The sequence below is a fragment of the Castor canadensis genome, chromosome 1 (assembly GCF_047511655.1).
Source record: "Castor canadensis chromosome 1, mCasCan1.hap1v2, whole genome shotgun sequence".
Classification (NCBI taxonomy): domain Eukaryota; kingdom Metazoa; phylum Chordata; class Mammalia; order Rodentia; family Castoridae; genus Castor; species Castor canadensis.
Window position 1 is genome coordinate 154,851,497 of NC_133386.1, and position 19,233 is coordinate 154,870,729.

A 19,233-nucleotide genomic window follows, 5' to 3' on the forward strand; every position below is an offset into this window, starting at 1 on the left:
TTAGGAACCAAGCCTTTAATACATTATTTTGGGGGGGGGGGACATTTTATATCCAAGCTATAACATTCTGCCCCTACTCCCTAAAAGACTCATGTCTGACATTATTCAAAAGTACAAGTTCAGGGGCTGGGATGTAGCTCGGTGGTACAGCACTTGCCTAGCATGCGTGAGGCCCTGGGTTCGATCCCAGCACCAAAAAAAAAAAGTACGAGTTCAAATTGTCCTCTGACACCCAAAGCAAACTTCTAGCTGTGAGTCCCTATAAGATAAAAAAAAGTTACATACTCCCAAGATACAGGGTAAACATTCCCATTACAAAAGGGAGAGATGGGTAGATAGAATGAATTATCAGACAGAAGCAAGATCAAAACCCAGCAGAGTAAACATTAAATCCTACAGTCCCATGTTTGGCCTCTGGGACATGTGGTGGTGTGATATGAATTCCAAAGGGCTTGGGAAGCCCTGCACCTATGGCCTTGCTGGTTGCAGCCCACATGCCCTCTCTCTTGAGCTTGTTCTGCTCGCTGACAGACATTCCTCATATAATGTGGCACATTCCCAGCACCTCCAACTTTATGGGGTCTCCTTCACATCTTTGGCTTTACTTTTTTAGCTTTATTCATTGACTTCCCCAGGAGACATTCACAGGGAATCAAACCCTGCTGTACACTGCTTGACCTCCTAGGCTTTCCTTTGAAATCTAGGTGGGAAACCTCCATGTCCCCACAACTCTTACATTCCACATGCTTGCAAAACCAATATCACATGGACATCACCAAGGTGTATAGCCAACTGGAGCTGGAGCTGGGACCCTTTGGACCATGGCTTCAGTCGCCTCTCAGTGTCTGGATGTCTGAATACAGGGAAACACTTCCTTTGGTAACACTATGCAAACAGGGTGCCCCAGAGCTCTCTTCTCAAAGCAGTCTTTGAAGTGAGAGAAAACCTTTACACCTTTGAGGTGAGATGGGTGGGATCTAGCCAATTCCTGAGATGCCCTCAAGGCATCTTTCCTGAGCAAAGTACTTGGCTTCTTTCAATTGCTCTAGTCTCTTTAGCAACCACACTTTCTTTGACTCCTTTTCTTTTCTGCACAAATTGCAAATTTCTCCATTCTGCCTTTTGCTTATAATTCTCTAATAAACTTTGCTAGAAGTAGCCAGAAATACCTATACTGTAGTCTGAATTCTAGGCTACCATGAAATTTCCTCTACCATGTTAACTAGTTCTTCACCTTTAAATTCAGCCTCACACTAAGTCTCAGGAAATGGACAAAATATAGACAAGTTCTTTGCCACAATATAATATGCATGGCCTCTAGTCCAGCTCCCAACAGAGTCCTCATTCCCACCCAAAACCTTATGAGCACAGTCTTTTCTGTCCATATTTCTACCAGCATTCTGGTTTTCTGAGCTCCCACTGGAATCACCCATAAAGCTGAGCTCAACAGCATTCTAGTCTTTCTCTAGCCCATGTCTCCAAACTTTTCCAAATTCCTTCACAAACCAATTCCAAAGGCTTAAGAACCAAATGATTAGGTTTAGTCATAGCAACAACCCCACTTCTCTAGTAACCGATGTTCTATATTAGTCAGACTTTCTGTGATAAAATACCTGAGAAAACAACTTAAAGGAAAGAAAGGTTTATTTTGGCTCACAGCTTCAGAGGGTTCAGTCCATGGTCACTGGATCCACGTCTTTGGGCCTGAGGTGAGGCTAAAAATTATGGTTGTGGCAGGAACATGAGATAGAGGCTGTTCACCTTGTATCAATCAGAAAGCAGAATACAAGGGGTTAGGGACAAGGTATATGTTTCCAGTGCATGTCCCTAGTGACCAATTCCCCCAACTAGGCCCCCTCCTTCCAAGTTCTACTACCTCCCAATAGGCTACTCAAATGTTGAATGTATCAATGGATTAATCCATTTATGAGGGCAGAGCTCTCATAATCCAACACGTCCAAAAAGTCCTGCCTCTGAACAGTGCTTGCATTAGAGATCAAGTCTTAAATACATAAGCCCTTTGAGGGGACATTTCATATCTAAACCATAAGAGACCTTATAGATATTTCATAAAATACATACAAATGACTAATAGGAATATGAAAAATGCTCAACATCATTAATAATTAGGGAAATAAAAATCACAATGAGATATCACCTCACCCAAGAATGACTATTATCAAAAGACAAAAGATAACAAGAATATAGAATAAAGAGAACTTTTCACACTGTTCGTGGGAATATAAATTAGTGCAATCATTACGAAAAAAACAGCATGAAGATTCCTCAGAAAATTAAAATCAGAACTACCATATGATTAAGCAATCACCCACCTAGGTATGTATACAAAAGAAATGAAATTAGTATGTTGAAGAGACATCTACACTCCCACATTTATGGCAGTACTACTCATAATAGACAAGAAATGGAAACAACCTAATGTCCATCAATACATGAATGGATAATGTGGTATGTATACACACGAAAGAATACTACTCAGACATACCATTGCACCAACATAAATGGAACTGGAGATCATTATATTAAGTGAAATAAGCCAGGCACAGAAAGACGAACTGTGAGATTTCACTCATGTAGAATATTTTTGAAAAAGTTGATCTCATAGAAGTTGAGAGTAAAATGGTGGTTACCAGAGGCACAGGAGAGTAGGAAGGAGGCAGGAGAGTAGGAAGGAGGCAGGAGTGTAAAATGGTGGTTACCAGAGGCACAGGAGAGTAGGAAGGAGGCAGGAGGGACAGGAATGGGTGCTAAGTTGAAGTTAGATAAGAGTAAGAAGTTCTGGTGTGTTATTGCATAGTAGTGTTATTATATGTAATAATAATGTATTGTATATTCTAAAAGCTAGAAGAAAGGATTTTAAATGTACTCACCCTAAAAATGATAAATGTTTGAAGAGACAGATTTAAAAAAAAAAAGTGCACACTCACTTGGAATCAAATAACCCCTAGAGGGTCAGTCTTCAGACATTCAGCATTCCCCTAAAAGGTAACTCAGTAACCACTTTTGCCCAATTCCAAGTTTTTGACAAATTTTCCTGATATATTTTGCTAATTGGTAAATGGAATTTAAACTGTTACAACTAAATTTTAAATTCTTTGAAAGCAGAGAACATGGTGTCTCCTCATGTATCTTCCAGAAATGTTTAGTAAATTTTTTTTAACTTAATGTGTATACAGTAAGATTTACCACTATTTGAGGTAGTATAAATTTTAGAAACATACTAACTACTGTGTGGCAGGCATTGTGCTGAAGATATAGAAATAAAAAAACAGAAATGGAATGGTCCCAGTACTGAAGAAGGTATTTAATAGTTTTATTTGTGACAGCACACTCTCTCCTTATTCTTATAAAACAAGGAATAACAATGCTGAGTTTCTCTGTCACATATTTCTATTACACTGTGTAATTTCATCCTTACCTATAGGTTTCTTAATATGAAACTGAGTAAAATCTGATCAAATGATAGTCTTTACAATTCCTGTTACTTTTTGGCTTGTGATCTTGTTTTATGTAACATGAAGACATAGCCATCCAGGTGCCAAAAATTCTGGTGAAGAAATAAAAGACATGTTTCTAGGTCATTAAAACTTTCTGAATTTTTATCAATTAGTAAAGTTATAATTATTTAGCAATTATTAACCTTATTGGTAGTCCTTTTGTATTTTAGAATTCCTTTAGCAGTCTAAAGTAGCTATTGAGCCATCTCATTTTATTGGACTTCTAAATTGTATTTAATATAGTTTATCAAGCACATTTGAGGTGAATGGTAATCCATCCTACACAACTCTGTAACTTAATTTCATTGTGTAATTACATTTCTATAACCTTAGAATTATGGAGTTAGTAGGTAAAATATTTTAATTCTAGCAAAGAATAAGCAACCACTTCCCAAAAAAGTTTTTTCTCCTAATAAACTTTTATAGAAGTTTATTCTTGCCACAGAAATAATAGATTAAGGTGTCCTTTGCTTATTATACTTACTAAATATGTCTCTATCTTTTTTCATATTGTCCTACTTATTATGCTAATCTTTTTCCAAAAAAAGGAACAGAATTTAGAACTATGACTGCATGAATTGAAGTATTGTCTTCCACTGGGCACAGTTCTATAAATGGTTCAGCAATCATTTGAAATCTAAGAAATTAACAGTATTTCAACACAGGCAGTCAAACTAGATGAATTGCTCAATTCAGATGGTAATAAACTGTTTCACAGACTGCTCTCATTATGGGAAATTCATGGTAGATATATACTGTCATGTCACTTATTTTTATTTTAAAAAGCAGTTGGGTTTTTTTTTTTTAGTCAAGGTTAGAAAACTTCAGAATAAGAAAAAATAGATTTTTCACAGACTATTAGGTTCGAGCCTGGTTAAAAATTTAAACACCTAACCCAACCAGGTGTGGTGACGCAAGCCTCGTTTCCAGCTACACAGGAGGCAAAGATAAGAGGATTGCTATCAAGAGGCCAGGTTGGGCAAAAAGCATGAGACCCTATCTAAAAAAAATAGTAACAGCAAAAAAAACAGCTGGGGAGGATGTGGCTCAAGTGGTAGGGCGCCTGCCTGGCAAGCCCTAAGTTCAAACCCTAGTACCACCACCAAAAAAAGAAAAACAGACACCTTAATGTTCCATTATCTGAAGCCTACCTTTAGACACCCGGCTTTGGGAGTAGCCTACTTATTATGGTGCTGGAAAGGGGAGAGAGACATGGTAAGGAAGTGGGGAGGGCCTGCAAATGAGAACTGGGGTGTTTTGGGGCGACATACAAAATGTCTTGGAACTAGATGTGATGGTTGCAGAAAGTTATGAATGTACTAAATACCACTATACCATACATGGTTAATCTTACGTGAATTTCACCCCAGTTTTAAAAAAAGAAAAGGAAGACCCAAGACCTTGTGGCAGTGAGACTTGAGTTGGTGAAGCAGGGCACCCCCTATACCAGCAGCAAGGTCGGAGGGGTCACCCCTACCTCACCACGAAGCCCAGGGGGAAAGCGCTCAATTCCCTCAGGTGCGCCCCATTTCAAAAAATAGCACTCAACACCACGCTGAATTCACTTGGATGAGTACGAGAAAAAGGCAATTAACTCATCAGAATCTTCTAGAAATCCCGAACGGGGAATAAGAGAACACACCTCTGCATGGGAGTAGTAGAAGCCATTTTTTTAAAAATGTTTTTGTCTTGGGCGGAGGGTACTGGTGTTCAGACTCTCCAACATTACACTTAAGCCAAGGTGCTTAGTTTTAACGGATGCATTTGCCAGCGGGTACAGCGTCTCACAGCGAAATGCGAAAACCCACTCTAAGCCTTTCTGTAGCGACGAAGTTCTTCACTAACGCTCACCACCATACCCATCCGCGCGAAGACTCCCACCATAAGCCGAAGAAGGCGTGGCTTCTTAGAGCACTCCCGCCACGCAGTGCGAGCTGCGCCGCTGATCCTCCTGGGAATTGTAGTTTTAGTCTCCACCTATCTCTTGTTCAGACTAGGAAAGAGTGAATCAGAAAACTACAATTCCCAGAGTGCGCCGGGGCAGCGAGCGGCCGCCGCGCTGACGACTGTGGCGGAGAAGGCCCGGACGAGCTCAGCGTTCTGAAGTGGCGCTGCCTGAGACCGTGGCAGATTGCGAGCTGCTGGTATCCAGGCTGAGGAGAACCGAGAGTGTTGGACATTACCCGTCGGGATTCCCGCGACGATGAGTGCTGCCAGAGAGTCTCACCCACACGGGGTGAAGCGTTCAGCCTCCCCAGACGACGATGTAAATAACAATGGCGGAGTGGATGGGGGTTGAGGCCTACTAAAGGCTGGGGTAGGCCGGGCAGGATGGATGGAGCGCCTGAGGTGGGGAGGGCCAAGAAGAAAGACTGGGAAATGTCTCCCAGTCTTAATTAGGCTCGGAAGGTTCCAAGAGGGCCACACGCGGAGAGCCAGAGTAGCCTGGGGATTGAGGAAGGAAATCCTGACAGGGTGGAGAAGTGAAAACGCTTCGTCAAGGGATCGTTTTATTTGCGTTTGGGGGGCTGATGAGGCTGATCTGTAACGCTTTTCCACCTCTGTATGGAGGCGGCAAGACCCTTCCGGTTTTAGGTGTAAGATGCTCCTGTGACAGTAGCTAAATGCTCGTTCACATTTGGACTTATTTTCCGGCCTGGGTCCTATTTGCACTGCACTGTTAATACTTGTCCTTAACTCTACTAGAGCAAACCGAAAAATTGCGTAGGGGTGTAATTTGGCAGTGACATAATGAAGAAGTCTAAGAAAATGAGACCTGGAATCCTATTTTAATGTCAGATACCGTGTTCTCCTTCCTTAGCTTATCAGCCTAAATAACAAGCCATCCCTAAAAGTTACCTATTGACTATTGATTGCTCTGCCAGATGTAGGAATGCAAAGATTAGGCGTTTTTGTATATTTGCCCTAGCTATAGCGCAGTAGCGTGGAAACCACAGGTAACCAACCAGTAAACGTGAACCACGTCCTTCAAGTAATGAATAGAAGCCTTGGGAACGTTAACGGGGACATTAATAGGAAGGGGACGTGAAGAGGTCATCTGTAAAATTGATGAAAGGACATGTAACTTTCTTTCAGTTGTTTTTTAAAACATTATGTATTTCTCAGTCCTAGGAGTTATTTTCAGTGCAGTTCAGTGCACCGTTCATAATGTCTTTGAATTTTGGAAGGCTCACTGAACTATTTTTTACTTAATGAGATGAGGCTAAGACCCGTCCCTCTTTCCGTGGAAGGTGGAGTGAGGACTCGAATATTAAGAGTCTGTAAGGAAATTTATTTTGGCTCTGCAGAAAGATTAGTAATGAATGAAGATTTGGGTGTGAATGGTTAAATATTGAGGCTTATTCTTGCCTGCTGTTCTCCAGGCTACTGCCATTTAGATCTCTTCTTGTTAGTATGGTGGCTCAGTATTTGTCAGGGGTTTATCTAGGCTTTTGAGTAACCTAGGTTTTTAAATAGATTTTAAAGCTATTTCATTGTTTTCCTACTGATAGGTGTACTGTGACTTGATTGCTAGGATATGAGATACTTACTTTCCTAGACTCAGATATAAATATTTGACCAAAAACTCCAGGTGACATTACATCATGGAACAAAGTTAAAGGGATTAGGTTACTAAGTCGCTACAACTTCTGATGAAATCAGTTTAAATGAGATGATCCTTAATACCTTTCCATTCCTATTAGAATTGTCTTTAAAGGAGATGGCTGTGGTTCCAATTCAAGGTTACCACCTGTAACCTTTACATACTATCTAAAAATGGTTATGTTGTTAGTGTTATAATGTGATACGTTAATTTGCCCCTCGATAGTGATTTAAGTCCGTGTCTTACATTAGTTTTTCCTATTTTTACTGGTAATTGGGAATTATTTTTGTTTTTTAAGATAGATACTAAGTCACAGAATACAACTGTAGGAAAACGCTGACAATATGGAAGTAAATTCTGAGTAATAGTCACTAGGATATGTACTGAAGAGGAAAAGTGATTTCAGCCCTATGGTAAAGGATATTAATGATGAAGAAAACTTAATGATTTCATTGATTTGGTTGGAGTGGGGAGGTTTGTTTTAGTAACTTGTGGAGAACCACTAATGATGCTTTTCTGAATGTAGCACTTTGGCAAAGTATTTGCTGTTCTTTGAAAGGAAGAACCAGAAAGACTTAATGAATAAAAGCTCAAATTAGGATTAAAGGTTGTAGTAATTTATGTAAGAACACTCTGAAGATGTTTGCTGTGGGGGGTGGAGGGGGGCAGTGTTGAACATTAAGCCCGGTCCCTCAGTGCATGCTAAGCACAGATACTACCACCAGAGCTATACCCCCAGACTGTTTGCTGTTTAATAAAGAGAATCAGGAAGCTGGGTGTGGTGGCATCCTCCTTTAATCCCAGCATGTGAATGGCCAGCTTGGGCCATATGGTAAGACACTGTCTCAAAAACCAAACAGAAAAGACTATTAGGAAAGCTGGGGTTTAGACATTGTTTTGTTTTTTAACTTAATTCTTGACCTTTTTTGTAATTTGTAGACTACTTTCAATATTCTAATTTGGTCATGTTCAGTATGATGTGGAAAAAACAGAGAACTTATGGCCAGAAAATCCAAGCAGGTCACCTGACTTCCTGTGCCTTGGTGTCCTTATTTATTAAGTGGAAAGCTCTTTAGAGAATGTAAGTGAAAAGCGTTTTTGTAACTTGTAAAACAGGATATCCAGCTTGAATATCCTGTATGCATAGGATCAGAAGTTTTTCAAATTTCAAAATTTATTGGCTTTGAAATATTTCCCTATATAATATTTTAGTGTGCCTCACTTGACTCTGTCAGGTGTGGAGTTTTCTTCTTAAGACAAGTTTTATTTTGTGGTACTGCAATCAAATCTAGGGCCTTGTGTGTGCTAGGCAAGCAATCTACCTCTGACCTACATTCCCAACCCTTGGTTTTTTCAGACAAGTGGCCCAGGCTGCCCTTGAACTCAAACTCCTTCTGCCTCAGTTCTCCAAATACTAAATAACAGGCATGTACCAGCACACCAGGCTTAAGACATCCTTTTAAGGAAGCTTATCTTTATAAATAATGAATTAAAACTAAGTTAAATGTCAGGTCTGGGCTCACAGAGCAAATGATTTTAGTGAGAATAAGAACTAAAGTGTCACTAGTACTTCATTACCTTATTGACCTAGAAATTGTTAAGATTTAGTGATCTATAAAGACATGAACAGTCACAAGGAAAGGAGTAGAGATTTGTAATTTAGGCAGCCAAAATTATGAGAACATATAATCCCCTCTACTAAAAAGAATTTAGAAGAACAACAACTGGGTCCAGTATGGTAAAAATGTTTCAGCCTTCATATGCCTGGGAGAAGTAATTCTTAGTGTTCTGGGTTTCTTTATGTTTTGGGATCTTTGTTTTTTGTTTTTGTTTTTGGCAGTACTAGGGTTTGAACTTGGCCTCCTGCTTACTAGGTAGGTGCTGAGCCACTCTGCCAGCCCTTTTTTATGTTGGATATTTTCAAGATTGTAAACTGTTTGGCTGGGCTGACCTCAAACCGAGATCCACCTCATACAGGATTATGCTCGGAGCTACTGGTGCCTGTCTTCTTTATTTATTAATTTATTTGCTGGCTTTTTGATACAGGGTATCATTATGAAGCCCAGGCTGGCCTCAAACTTGTAATCTTCCTCGGCATCCCAGGTGCTAGGATTATAGGTGTGTGCCACCATACTGGGCTTGGTTTTTTTATATTGTTTTGGTGTTTGATGAATAATTTTCAAATGTAATAATAAAGGATAAATGAAAATGACTTTATTAGGGATTTTACTGTAAATTTCTACTCTACATTTTTCTGATTTTAATGGTGTACAAACCTCAAAGAGTTAACATCCTCTGAATACAGCTAATTTCTCATCAGCTATCAAATGTGAACCTGGAACATAAAATTAAAGATTTCATATCTATTTCTAATAGGTTTTAGCTTTATCATTACTTGTAGTTCTTGAATTCACATCATCAAAATATAACACATGGAGAATTTTATGAAACCTTTGATTATTACAATTTTGTGTTGAGCATGGGTTTGTCATCTTTGTGCCATAATTGCAAAACATTTTTACTTTTGGATAACTCAATTAGAATGATCACTCCAATGAATGTCTTCATTTCTATATAACCTTTTTCCTCTTAGTCACCATTCTCTATATTCCTGCCTTTCAGTCTGTCCATTTACAAATTGAGTCAAGTAAATTTTATTATAAAAACATTATAAAAGATAAAAATGAGAGATGGACCTGACTCATATTGCAAAATACTACATGATGAAGCCCTTCCTGCTGAATGACTTTCTGAATGAGCATGCCATATTATATTATTATTACTATTATTATTATTACTACTATTGGTAGTACTGGGGTTTGAACTCAGGGCTTTATGCTTGCTAGATAAGTGCTCTGTCACTTGTGCTACACTTTTAGCCCTTTTTGCTTTTAGGTTATTTTTTAGATAAGGTCTTGGATTATTTGGTCAGGGCTAGTTTAGACCATGATCGCCTACTTACAACCTCACACATAGCTGGGACTATAGGTGCTTACCACCACACCTGGCTTATTTGTCAAGATGGGATCTCACTAACCTTTGCCCAGGCTGGCCTCAAACCATAGTCTTCCTGGTTTCTGCCTCCCCAAGTTGCTGGGATTGCCAGCACACCTGGCCCCATATTTCTTTTTTGTACTTTTTTGTTTTTATCGCACATGATTCTTGGGCTGGAGAAAACTCATCAAATATTTTATCATCTAAAGAATAAAAGTCTGAGATTTTTGCACAGTTAATTTTACTCTCATTGTTAATCACAATACTACTACCTCTCATTTGCATTCACTTTTCTTTCTTTGTCTTTTTAGTCTAATGATTGCAAAATTCCTTCTGTCAGTTTTTTTCTCTCTGTTGTTAAGGGTATAGAGTGAATTCTCATCTGTGTTCATTGAATCCTAAAAGCAGACAACAGAGGCATGTGATAATTTGAACACGGTACAATTACAAGAGTCTTCCACTGCCTTTTTCTTACTTTAGTCATTTTTAGCATGGTTGAAAACGATTGATGAATTAGGAAATAATTCTTATTTTTTTCAAAATATAGACAAAGTCACTAGGATTCCATAATATTCCTTAAACTTACAAAAAAAAAGTTCAGTGAACTCATTGGTTAGATAGAATGAATTTTAATCTATTTTTATATAAATTTTCTCTTTGTTCTTTGGAAAACTTTTAAGAAAAAATAAAATTCATGACACCTCAGTCCTAACAAATAATTTTAAATGCTCAAAAAAAAAAAAAACCCTGAAAATTAAATTGGGGCCAGTGGATCCTGATGACATGCTGTCCCTTAGAATATCCATAAAGCCAAAATTTAAAGTTTCATTTAGCAATTTTGACAACCTTCTGGGTACTAGATACTCTAGGCCCCTTCAAGACTTGAGGGCAGTGGGTATTAGAGTGTGGTCTCCCCATCACAGTATCAATTTAAGAATTTGTTACAAATTTAAATCTTGGAGCTCACTCCAGTCTCAATGAATATGTAACAGGGTATAGATAGCAATCTGTCTGAGTGATTCTAATACATGCAAACTTTTTGAGATACAGAGCTCTGGCTATAAAAGAATTTAAAACGTAATCTGCCATGACGTAATAGAAAAGGAGTATATTTGAATTCAAATGTGATGCTTATATTTAACTTGCTACACAAAAATGATGAACCTTATTTACAGTTAAAACTGTCAAAAAAAAACTTGGAGTTAGAGGTAAACTAAATTTTTTAATACTTTCTTTTAGGCAAAAAAAAAAAATTAATTTACTGATTTTCTTCCAGCTTGGATCTAGCAATTGGGAGGCAGCAGACTTGGGCAATGAAGAGAGGAAACAAAAGTTCTTGAGACTTATGGGTGCAGGAAAGGTAAGCATCATATGGTATGAATTTTTATCTTTTCTGTGGAAAAAATGCTATTTCTTGTATATGTTTAAGTGAGAATGACTAAATAGACTTAGATCACATTTTCTTGCTCTGCATGATTACTTTTGGCTTTGGGGAATACGCCCAGCCTAACCAAATACTTAAACTTTATACTATTTCTGAACCACTTTTAGAATCCTCTGTGCCTGTAGCAGTTAGGTTAGAAAATGTATGGAGAGCCGGGCACCAGTGGCTCACGCCTATAATCCTAGAGATCAGGAGGATAGAGGTTTGAAGCCAGCCCAGGCAAATAGTTCGTGAGAGTCTATCTCAAAAAAAAAACAAAACCCTTCACAAAAAGGTCTGGTGGGGTGGATTAAGGTGTAGGCCCTGAGTTCAAGACCCAGTGCCACAAAAAAAAGAAAATATATGGAGAAAACTTTTGATTTGAGGAGACTCAAACCAAAGGAAAAAGGAGATGTGAAGTTTGTGACATGAAAGTTTATTAGCCTGATGAGTTTGATAAAAAATATTTCCTAGCAGATTATTTTGTAAGAACCTTGTCTAAATCAAAAGTCTGGATTTCATAGTTCTCTCCAGCCCTGGAGGTATTAGTCAAGGGATATCCTTTATCAAAGACCTAATTCTAAAAATATTCCATTATAAATACAGGTGCCAAGAAAACACCACTCACTGGACATCTTTTTTCCAGCAACTTATTTTACACACAAACACAGTGATCGCTACACATTTATTGTAACAAGTAAACTGTCATAACATTGTCCTAGTAGTCTTCCTACAACTAAATTTGAAAGAATTTAGAGGGTTTTTTCCTTCTTAACACCTTAAAATGAAATTCTGCCCTTTGTTTTTGTTATACATGAGAAACTTTCATGCATTTTGATTATGACTATGTGCCAGGCACTGTACTATGTCCTGAGGTCATAAACATCAACAACATGTCTGGAGCCATCAAGTAATGGAAGAAACTGGATAACAGTAAAGAATTGTAATTACAAAGAGAGAGCCAGGTACATAGTGATTTGGAATCACAGAGAAAGGAAGCACTCTGGCTTAGCTATACAAGAAAGTTTCCCAGAAACAGAATTGACTTTGGCTGGGGGCATGCCTCAAGTGGTTGAGTGCCAGAGTGCCTCCCTGATAATTGGAAGCCCTAAGTTCAAACCCCATTGCCACCAAGAAAAAAAAAAGAATTGATTTGAATCGGAAAGGATGAAAAAAAGTTAGCCACAGTACAATAGTAAGGTTGGGAGTAGGGAGAGCTTGTATAAAATATTAAGACCTTTGTATAGTATCTCATTAATTCATATTTCCCAGTAATTTGTAATTTGTTATAGAAAGTAGACTGAAGCTTCTCTTGGCTCATGCAAATAAAAGATTTGCTAAAACCAAGTAGTTTTGGGGGTATAATCAATAAATAGAATGAAAACGCTTAAAATACTTACAGCAAAAAAAAAAAAAATACTTAGAGCATACCAACACAAAACTTATGTAAATATAAAATTTGGCTACCAATAAATAGGCTATTTCCCATATGTTAAGTTCTTTGCTATAAGAGTTAGGTGTACAGCTCATTGGTAAAGCATGAGATTAGCATGTGTGAGACCTGGAGTTCAATTCCCAGCACCAAAAACAAAACAAAAAATTATTTGGCCATATAGGCCAAGATTTTGGCTTTGATCTTCATATGGGCAGTTTAGGTTTATTCTGTTTAGTGACAAAGTATGTTACTAATCCTAGCCAGCTAGTGTGGTCATAGGGAGAACCAGTTGATAAAGTATTAATAGACCAGTGCGGTACTATTGTCATTTTAGAATTAGTTGATGCCATGATGTTCATATTCAAGTCTTGTTAATGAGATATCTTTTGCAGTCTAAGAAGCAGCATGTGGAATCATTGATTTGCATAAGTGTTAGCTGGAGTTTTTAGGAAAGAAAATGCTTTTACTAGCTTAAATTTTCTACTTAATTATCTTTCTTATTTAAAACTGCAACCTGATTTCTACCCCTCCTCTAAGCTATCACCTTATTCTGCTCTGTTTTGTTTTAATGGCACTTCCTATCTTCTAGCATACTGCAATTTACTTATTGAATCCGCACCCTTGCTAGAACGTAAGCCCCACAAAGACAAGGATCTTAATTTATTCCTTTGTCCTTACTGTATCCCAGAAGGCTAGAATAGTACATAGTACATTCTGTAGTCATGCTAAATTAGTAATCTCATATCTAACACATTTTCCATTTTCTCGTAGAAAGAGCATACTGGTCGTCTTGTTATAGGAGATCACAAATCGACATCTCACTTCCGAACAGGTAAGAAAGTAAAATATAATTAAAATGAAGGTGCTAAATTTGGTATATGAAATAATCATATGTATTTTGGATTATTATTTTAGATATAGTTATGTTAATTGAAATATTAGAATTGGAATAATATATGTCATACAAAGTATATGTATATAAAACACAGCTAAACGTGTCATATATATCATGTAAAGTATCAAATGTTTTTTATTTAAAAGGATAGTAGAGAATATCTGTCTTCATTTTTACTGATTCAGAACATATAAAACATACTTTTTTTTTTTTTTTTTTTTTTTTTTGTCTAATTTGGCTGTACTACTCAGGGCCTCAAGTTTGGTATGCAGATGTTCTGCAACTTGAACCACAACCCCAGCCCAGTTGGCTTTGGTTATTTTTGAGATAAGGTCTCAAATTTTTGCCTGGGCCTTAGACTCCTATGTAGCTGTGATGACAGGCCATCACACACCCTGCCGTTTTTGGTGAGTTTTAGGGTCTTGCTCACTTTTTTGCCCAGGTTGGCCTCAAACTGAGATCTTACTGATCTCTATCTCCCAGGTAGCTGGGATTACAGAAGTGAGCCACCACACCCAGCCAGAACATAAATTTTAATTGTAATAAGGTTTTATGCCTCATTTTGCCAATGGAAATAAGTATAGAATTTTTTCCTTTGTATAAATCATTTTATATAACATTATAGTTGGTATATTATATTGGTTTTGAGTTTATAAATTAAATTTTGTCATGAAATCTTTGAAAAATACAAACTAATTGCAGTGCCTGAAGAAATACACAGAAAATAGAGGAGACTAGAGATACTGTTCAGTGGTAAAGGTCATGGGTTCAATCCCAGCACCAGAAAAAGTTTAAGGAAAAAATCTTTTTTAGTAAAAATTGGAAATGAATTGATTGTAATTCAGTCTGCTAAAAAGTGAAATTTTCACCTATCTAAAATTAACCCTAATCTTGGACGTTATTAAAAACAGCATAATGGCCTAAATTAATTTATACAAAATTTTTAATTAAATTAACTTTATACTGATTTAGAAATTAATCAGTCTTTTTTTGTGTTAAATGGTTATTTTAAATTGATATACATTGCTATATGAGGCAAAAAAAAATCAGAATGGAAAAGTATTTTAACTGCTGTATTTCCTCTTTTAAAATGGGAATTGTATGAATAAGAGTGCAAAGCACCTGCATTTGTGGTTAAAACTTGAAATTGTTTTTGTATTTGTATTTGTAAGTTAAAATACCATGCACAAGAATCTCCAGTGGTATTAATGCCATTTAATTCTTGATTGGTAAGTTCATAGGTGAATGTTTAGTATTCTGCTTCATAACTTAAATACAACAGAATGTATGTAACATAAATATACAAATCTAGTATAATGAAATATCAATTTTTAAAGTTTATGTTGTTTCATTTAGCTGATAAGCAAAGATAAGCATACAGGAGAGCTAGTTACAGGTCACTATTACTAGCCATCCTCTGAACAGAATTATCTACCTTTTTGCTATTTCTGCTCAAAAACAGATGTTCTTGTGCATTAAAGATTTTTTAGCAGATTTGGAGGAAATTTGCAGAATAGTCATTAAATACTTGTGTAATTCAGAGGGTTTGGTACTAAAGAAGAAATCATAAATACCTCTTTCAGTTATTTTATTGTTTATTAGGTAACACCTGTGGTAAACCCTTCCATAAAATTCATTGTAAAATTAGTCACAATTAGAGAATTCAGCCCTGAATATAATAGTATCTGTATTGTGGGTTTTTTGTGTAATCAAATGTTTTTATTAATTTGACTAAAACATAACCAAAGTACAATGGACATGCAGGGGAAGAAGACAAGAAAATTAATGAAGAACTGGAGTCTCAATATCAGCAAAGTATGGACAGTAAATTATCAGGAAGATATCGACGACATTGTGGACTTGGCTTCAGTGAGGTAGTAATTAACTTGTTTTCATTAATTGGAAAGATAATTTCACTTTGCTATTTGTTTCTGTCATATTGCCCTAGCAGCCAGGGATCCTAATGTAGAAAGCTTTCTTTGTATAGATACTTAAAATAGTTTTATTGCCCATCTGGGTCTCTAGATAATCATAAAAGATGTTTATGAGTTTTAAGAATATGTTTTCTAATGCTCACTTAATGTAAATTCTGCTTAATCGTTAAGGTATATCTTTAACAGGCATGAACAACATGCTTATAAGTTAGATAAAATATTTCATGTAAGTATAAAATACTGAGAGTTCTTAATTGTTTATTAAGTGACCTCTTTTCATAAAACAAATTAATATGTAGCTTCTGGTACAGTGGCTAATTCACCTTACAATAAAATACTGTTTCTGGAAGTATATGCAGTGATTTTGAAGCTAGGGGGTAGAGAGATGGTAAGTGGTCTTCAGAGCCCTTTCTTTGAACTCTGTGAAGATAACAGTGTTTCCTGCAGCAGTGACAGATTGTAATACAGTCTTAAAAATATTGATATAGGGGTGAAGGCATGGCTCAGATGGCAGAGTGTCTGCCTAGCAAGTGCAAAGTCTTGAGTTCAAGCCCTAATACCGCCAAATTTTAAAAAAAAAATTGAAATAATGGTTATAAAGTGGGCTGTTTTTAAGACTGACAAAAGTTAGAATCTTTCCCAGCTTTTGTACTGACTAATGATAGTTTCTTTTTTAAAAAAGCCTATTGATTGATGTTTTAGGTAGAAGATCATGATGGAGAAGGTGATGTGGCTGGAGATGATGAAGATGACGACGATTCACCTGATCCTGACAGTGCAGATGACTCTGAGAGTGATTCAGAGTCAGAAAAAGAAGAATCTGCTGAAGAACTCCAAGCTACTGAGCACCCTGATGAAGTGGAAGATCCAAAAAACAAAAAAGATGCAAAAAGCAATTATAAAATGATGTTTGTTAAATCCAGTGGTTCATAACTCTCAAACACTTAGTCTTTGTATTAAAAGTAAGCCTTATTGTTATAATGCACAGTGGAGGACTGCTTATAGAGCACAGACCTTTGTATTATAATTTTTAAAAAGGCCCTTTTAAATAATTACAAAGAGTGTTTGCTTTCAAATGCCATGGGTTACACTTTTATGGGCATGACTATAACCATTTTTGTAAAGAGTAAGAGTTGTATAAAATAAGAAATAAATACAATACTCAACTGCTTTTCATGTTAGCATCATCAACCCTCTCACTTCACCTTTCTACCCCTTCAGATACAGAATTGGGAAGACACTTTTGTTTGTGGTTCCCTTTTCATTTTTTGTGTTCCTTCATATTTACTCTTAAAAAATTTATTTGACACTGTGATATGTTCATGAAAAATATTCCCTTAATTATACTTTATTAAAGTAGAACTGTTCATCATAGATATTTCTACTGCCAGTCACAGTCTAAATTATTGTTGGCAAAAGATTAGGTACTTCATTTACTCTTACTGATTCAGCTCTTCTCTTTTGGACCAAAGCAACACGAGAGCAAGAACATTAACACCTGTTAGGATGAGGTTACAACCATTATATATTTGGAATGTTATGAACCCAAAAGGTCTTTATATAATTTGGATTATATTGTATGTTAGATTTTTGATAAAATTTGGCCAGTTTTTACAGAAGAAATTATTTCTGTGATCATTTAGTCCTATCTTTAGAAATTTGTAAAACTGGATTTTTTTTTTTTTTTTTAAGTAATGTGTGAACCAAAGTTCTTTTTTTTTTTCTCCTTAAATAAGGTCTAAATAAAGAGAAAGCAGTTTCCCACATTTGGTTGTGATACCTTTATCCTCGTTATCTAAAAATGAGGAATGGGCTGAACAAAGAAATTCTGTTCATTTTATCCCAGTGCTATTATTTTGATTCTCTAATTACTAAAAACAAGTGTTACTTTGTAATTTTATTACTGCTTCTGTTGGAGTAAGATTAGAATCATCTGTTAGGTGGTTGATTTGTAGGTGGAGTAATGCAGATGCATTATGGGTTAGTCATGGGATCTTTGAGTAATTGTTTCCAAAATCTAAACCAAGTTCAGAGTCAAATCCATTTGTGAGCTAAAATATTATACATTTAGATACTTAAGCATGTGTTTGATGTGTTGAACTTTTTTTTAATCCTGTGTCATTTTGAAATTTAGAATATGTCAAGAGGAGTACAGGAACTAGGATCGGTGATTTCTGGTTTGTAGACTACATTTTGCACTATTTTTTCATGTACCAAACCAACCCTCCCCCCCACCAAGGGGTATTTGTTTTGTTTTTTAATTTCTCACATTGTTTAAAATAGTTGCTACCCTATGTGTTAAAATAATGAGCCTGGGTGGTAGACAACTATATGTAACATTTAACAAATGATTGATTTAAAGAGGAGGTTTGGCTTTATTCAATTCAAAACAATTTGTTTGACCACTGATTTTCATATATCTAGCTGTGAGACTGTACAATTTAATTTAATTAGAACTGCAATTAATTAAAATGAGGACTGATTTATGTTTAAGAATGGAAGGAGAGTCCAGTATTATGTTTTTAAAAAGTGAGTATTTTCATCAACTCATTTAAGTATGTTAGGTTGTATAAAGTCTTGGTTCTGATATGTAAATAGAAGTACCTTCCAAATTAACTACTGAAAGACCATTTTTTCTTCATCTTCAAATAGAAAAATTCTAATTTGAATTCATGTGTTAGTGGATAGTAACAATTCTGGGTTGGAATAAATTTAGGTCTCTTGGTCCATGTGGCCTAGTGTCCATCACCACACTAAACATCATGGCTATCTTTGCCTTTGTTTGATTTTATTTTGTTTGGCAGTACAGGGGTTTGAACTCAGGGCTTCACATCTCTAGGCAGGTACTCTACCACTTGAGCCACATCCCCAGCTCCATCATGGCTGTCTTTTGACCCAGGATAGGTGGGAAAATACAAATTATTTTTGTACAACAAAACATCATTTAGTGAAAAGTTGAATGGCAATTTTTCTATGATAATTTCATTCCTGAAATGCACTTCTCCCAAGTTTGCCTATACCTAAATTGATTATTGGTAATCTAAGCCTTTTTCTTGAATGTTTGTCATTTGTATTGTTAAAAGTTCTCAAGTATTTTTAAAATCTGGGAAGACTGAAGATTTAAAAGAGTGAAACCATGGTTGGAAAGCTGAAAGAAAGGTCACATTCTTTGAAGGAATTTTGGGGAAATAAATATTCAGCTACCTGGTTGACTTCAGTGACCACTTCTTACACACAGGGATATGGTTCATTACTTTGTCTCCACTGCAAGCACATCCTGTGTACTTGGAATATTCCAAAGATACCTTTCCTCTAAAGTGACTAATTTAGAAATCTCACTTCTGACCAGACTGACAGTACAACATGTTGGTCTTGTTTTCACCGTTTCATAAGCCTTGTCTAAGCTCTATCAATTCAGTATCGTCATAAT

General features: G+C 36.4%; 1 protein-coding gene and 1 long non-coding RNA gene across 2 annotated transcripts; one reads left to right on the plus strand and one right to left on the minus strand.

Annotated features, from left to right (window-relative positions):
• Positions 1-232: 232 nt before the first annotated feature.
• On the minus strand, positions 233-5,432 carry LOC141410977 (uncharacterized). Its single transcript, XR_012435808.1, has 3 exons — positions 5,161-5,432; positions 3,440-3,568; positions 233-1,761 (listed from the first exon to the last, which is right to left on the minus strand). It is a non-coding gene; the product is annotated as an uncharacterized lncRNA (long non-coding RNA).
• A 127-nt stretch (positions 5,433-5,559) lies between these two features.
• Positions 5,560-19,015, plus strand: C1H11orf58 (chromosome 1 C11orf58 homolog). The gene is made up of 5 exons (XM_020183596.2): positions 5,560-5,784; positions 11,393-11,476; positions 13,746-13,806; positions 15,634-15,743; positions 16,506-19,015. The coding sequence occupies exons 1-5, from the start codon at positions 5,722-5,724 to the stop codon at positions 16,734-16,736; spliced, it is 549 nt and encodes a 182-aa protein (XP_020039185.1). The 5' UTR covers positions 5,560-5,721; the 3' UTR covers positions 16,737-19,015.
• The last annotated feature ends 218 nt before the right edge of the window (positions 19,016-19,233 follow it).

Excerpts from the sequence above, each read along its gene's own strand:
- C1H11orf58 (XM_020183596.2), top strand. The coding sequence starts at position 5,722 with ATGAGTGCTGCCAGAGAGTCTCACCCACACGGGGTGAAGCGTTCAGCC. Across the intron at positions 5,785-11,392 it reads CAGCCTCCCCAGACGACGAT|CTTGGATCTAGCAATTGGGA; the intron begins GTAAATAACAAT and ends ATTTTCTTCCAG. Across the intron at positions 11,477-13,745 it reads GACTTATGGGTGCAGGAAAG|AAAGAGCATACTGGTCGTCT; the intron begins GTAAGCATCATA and ends ATTTTCTCGTAG.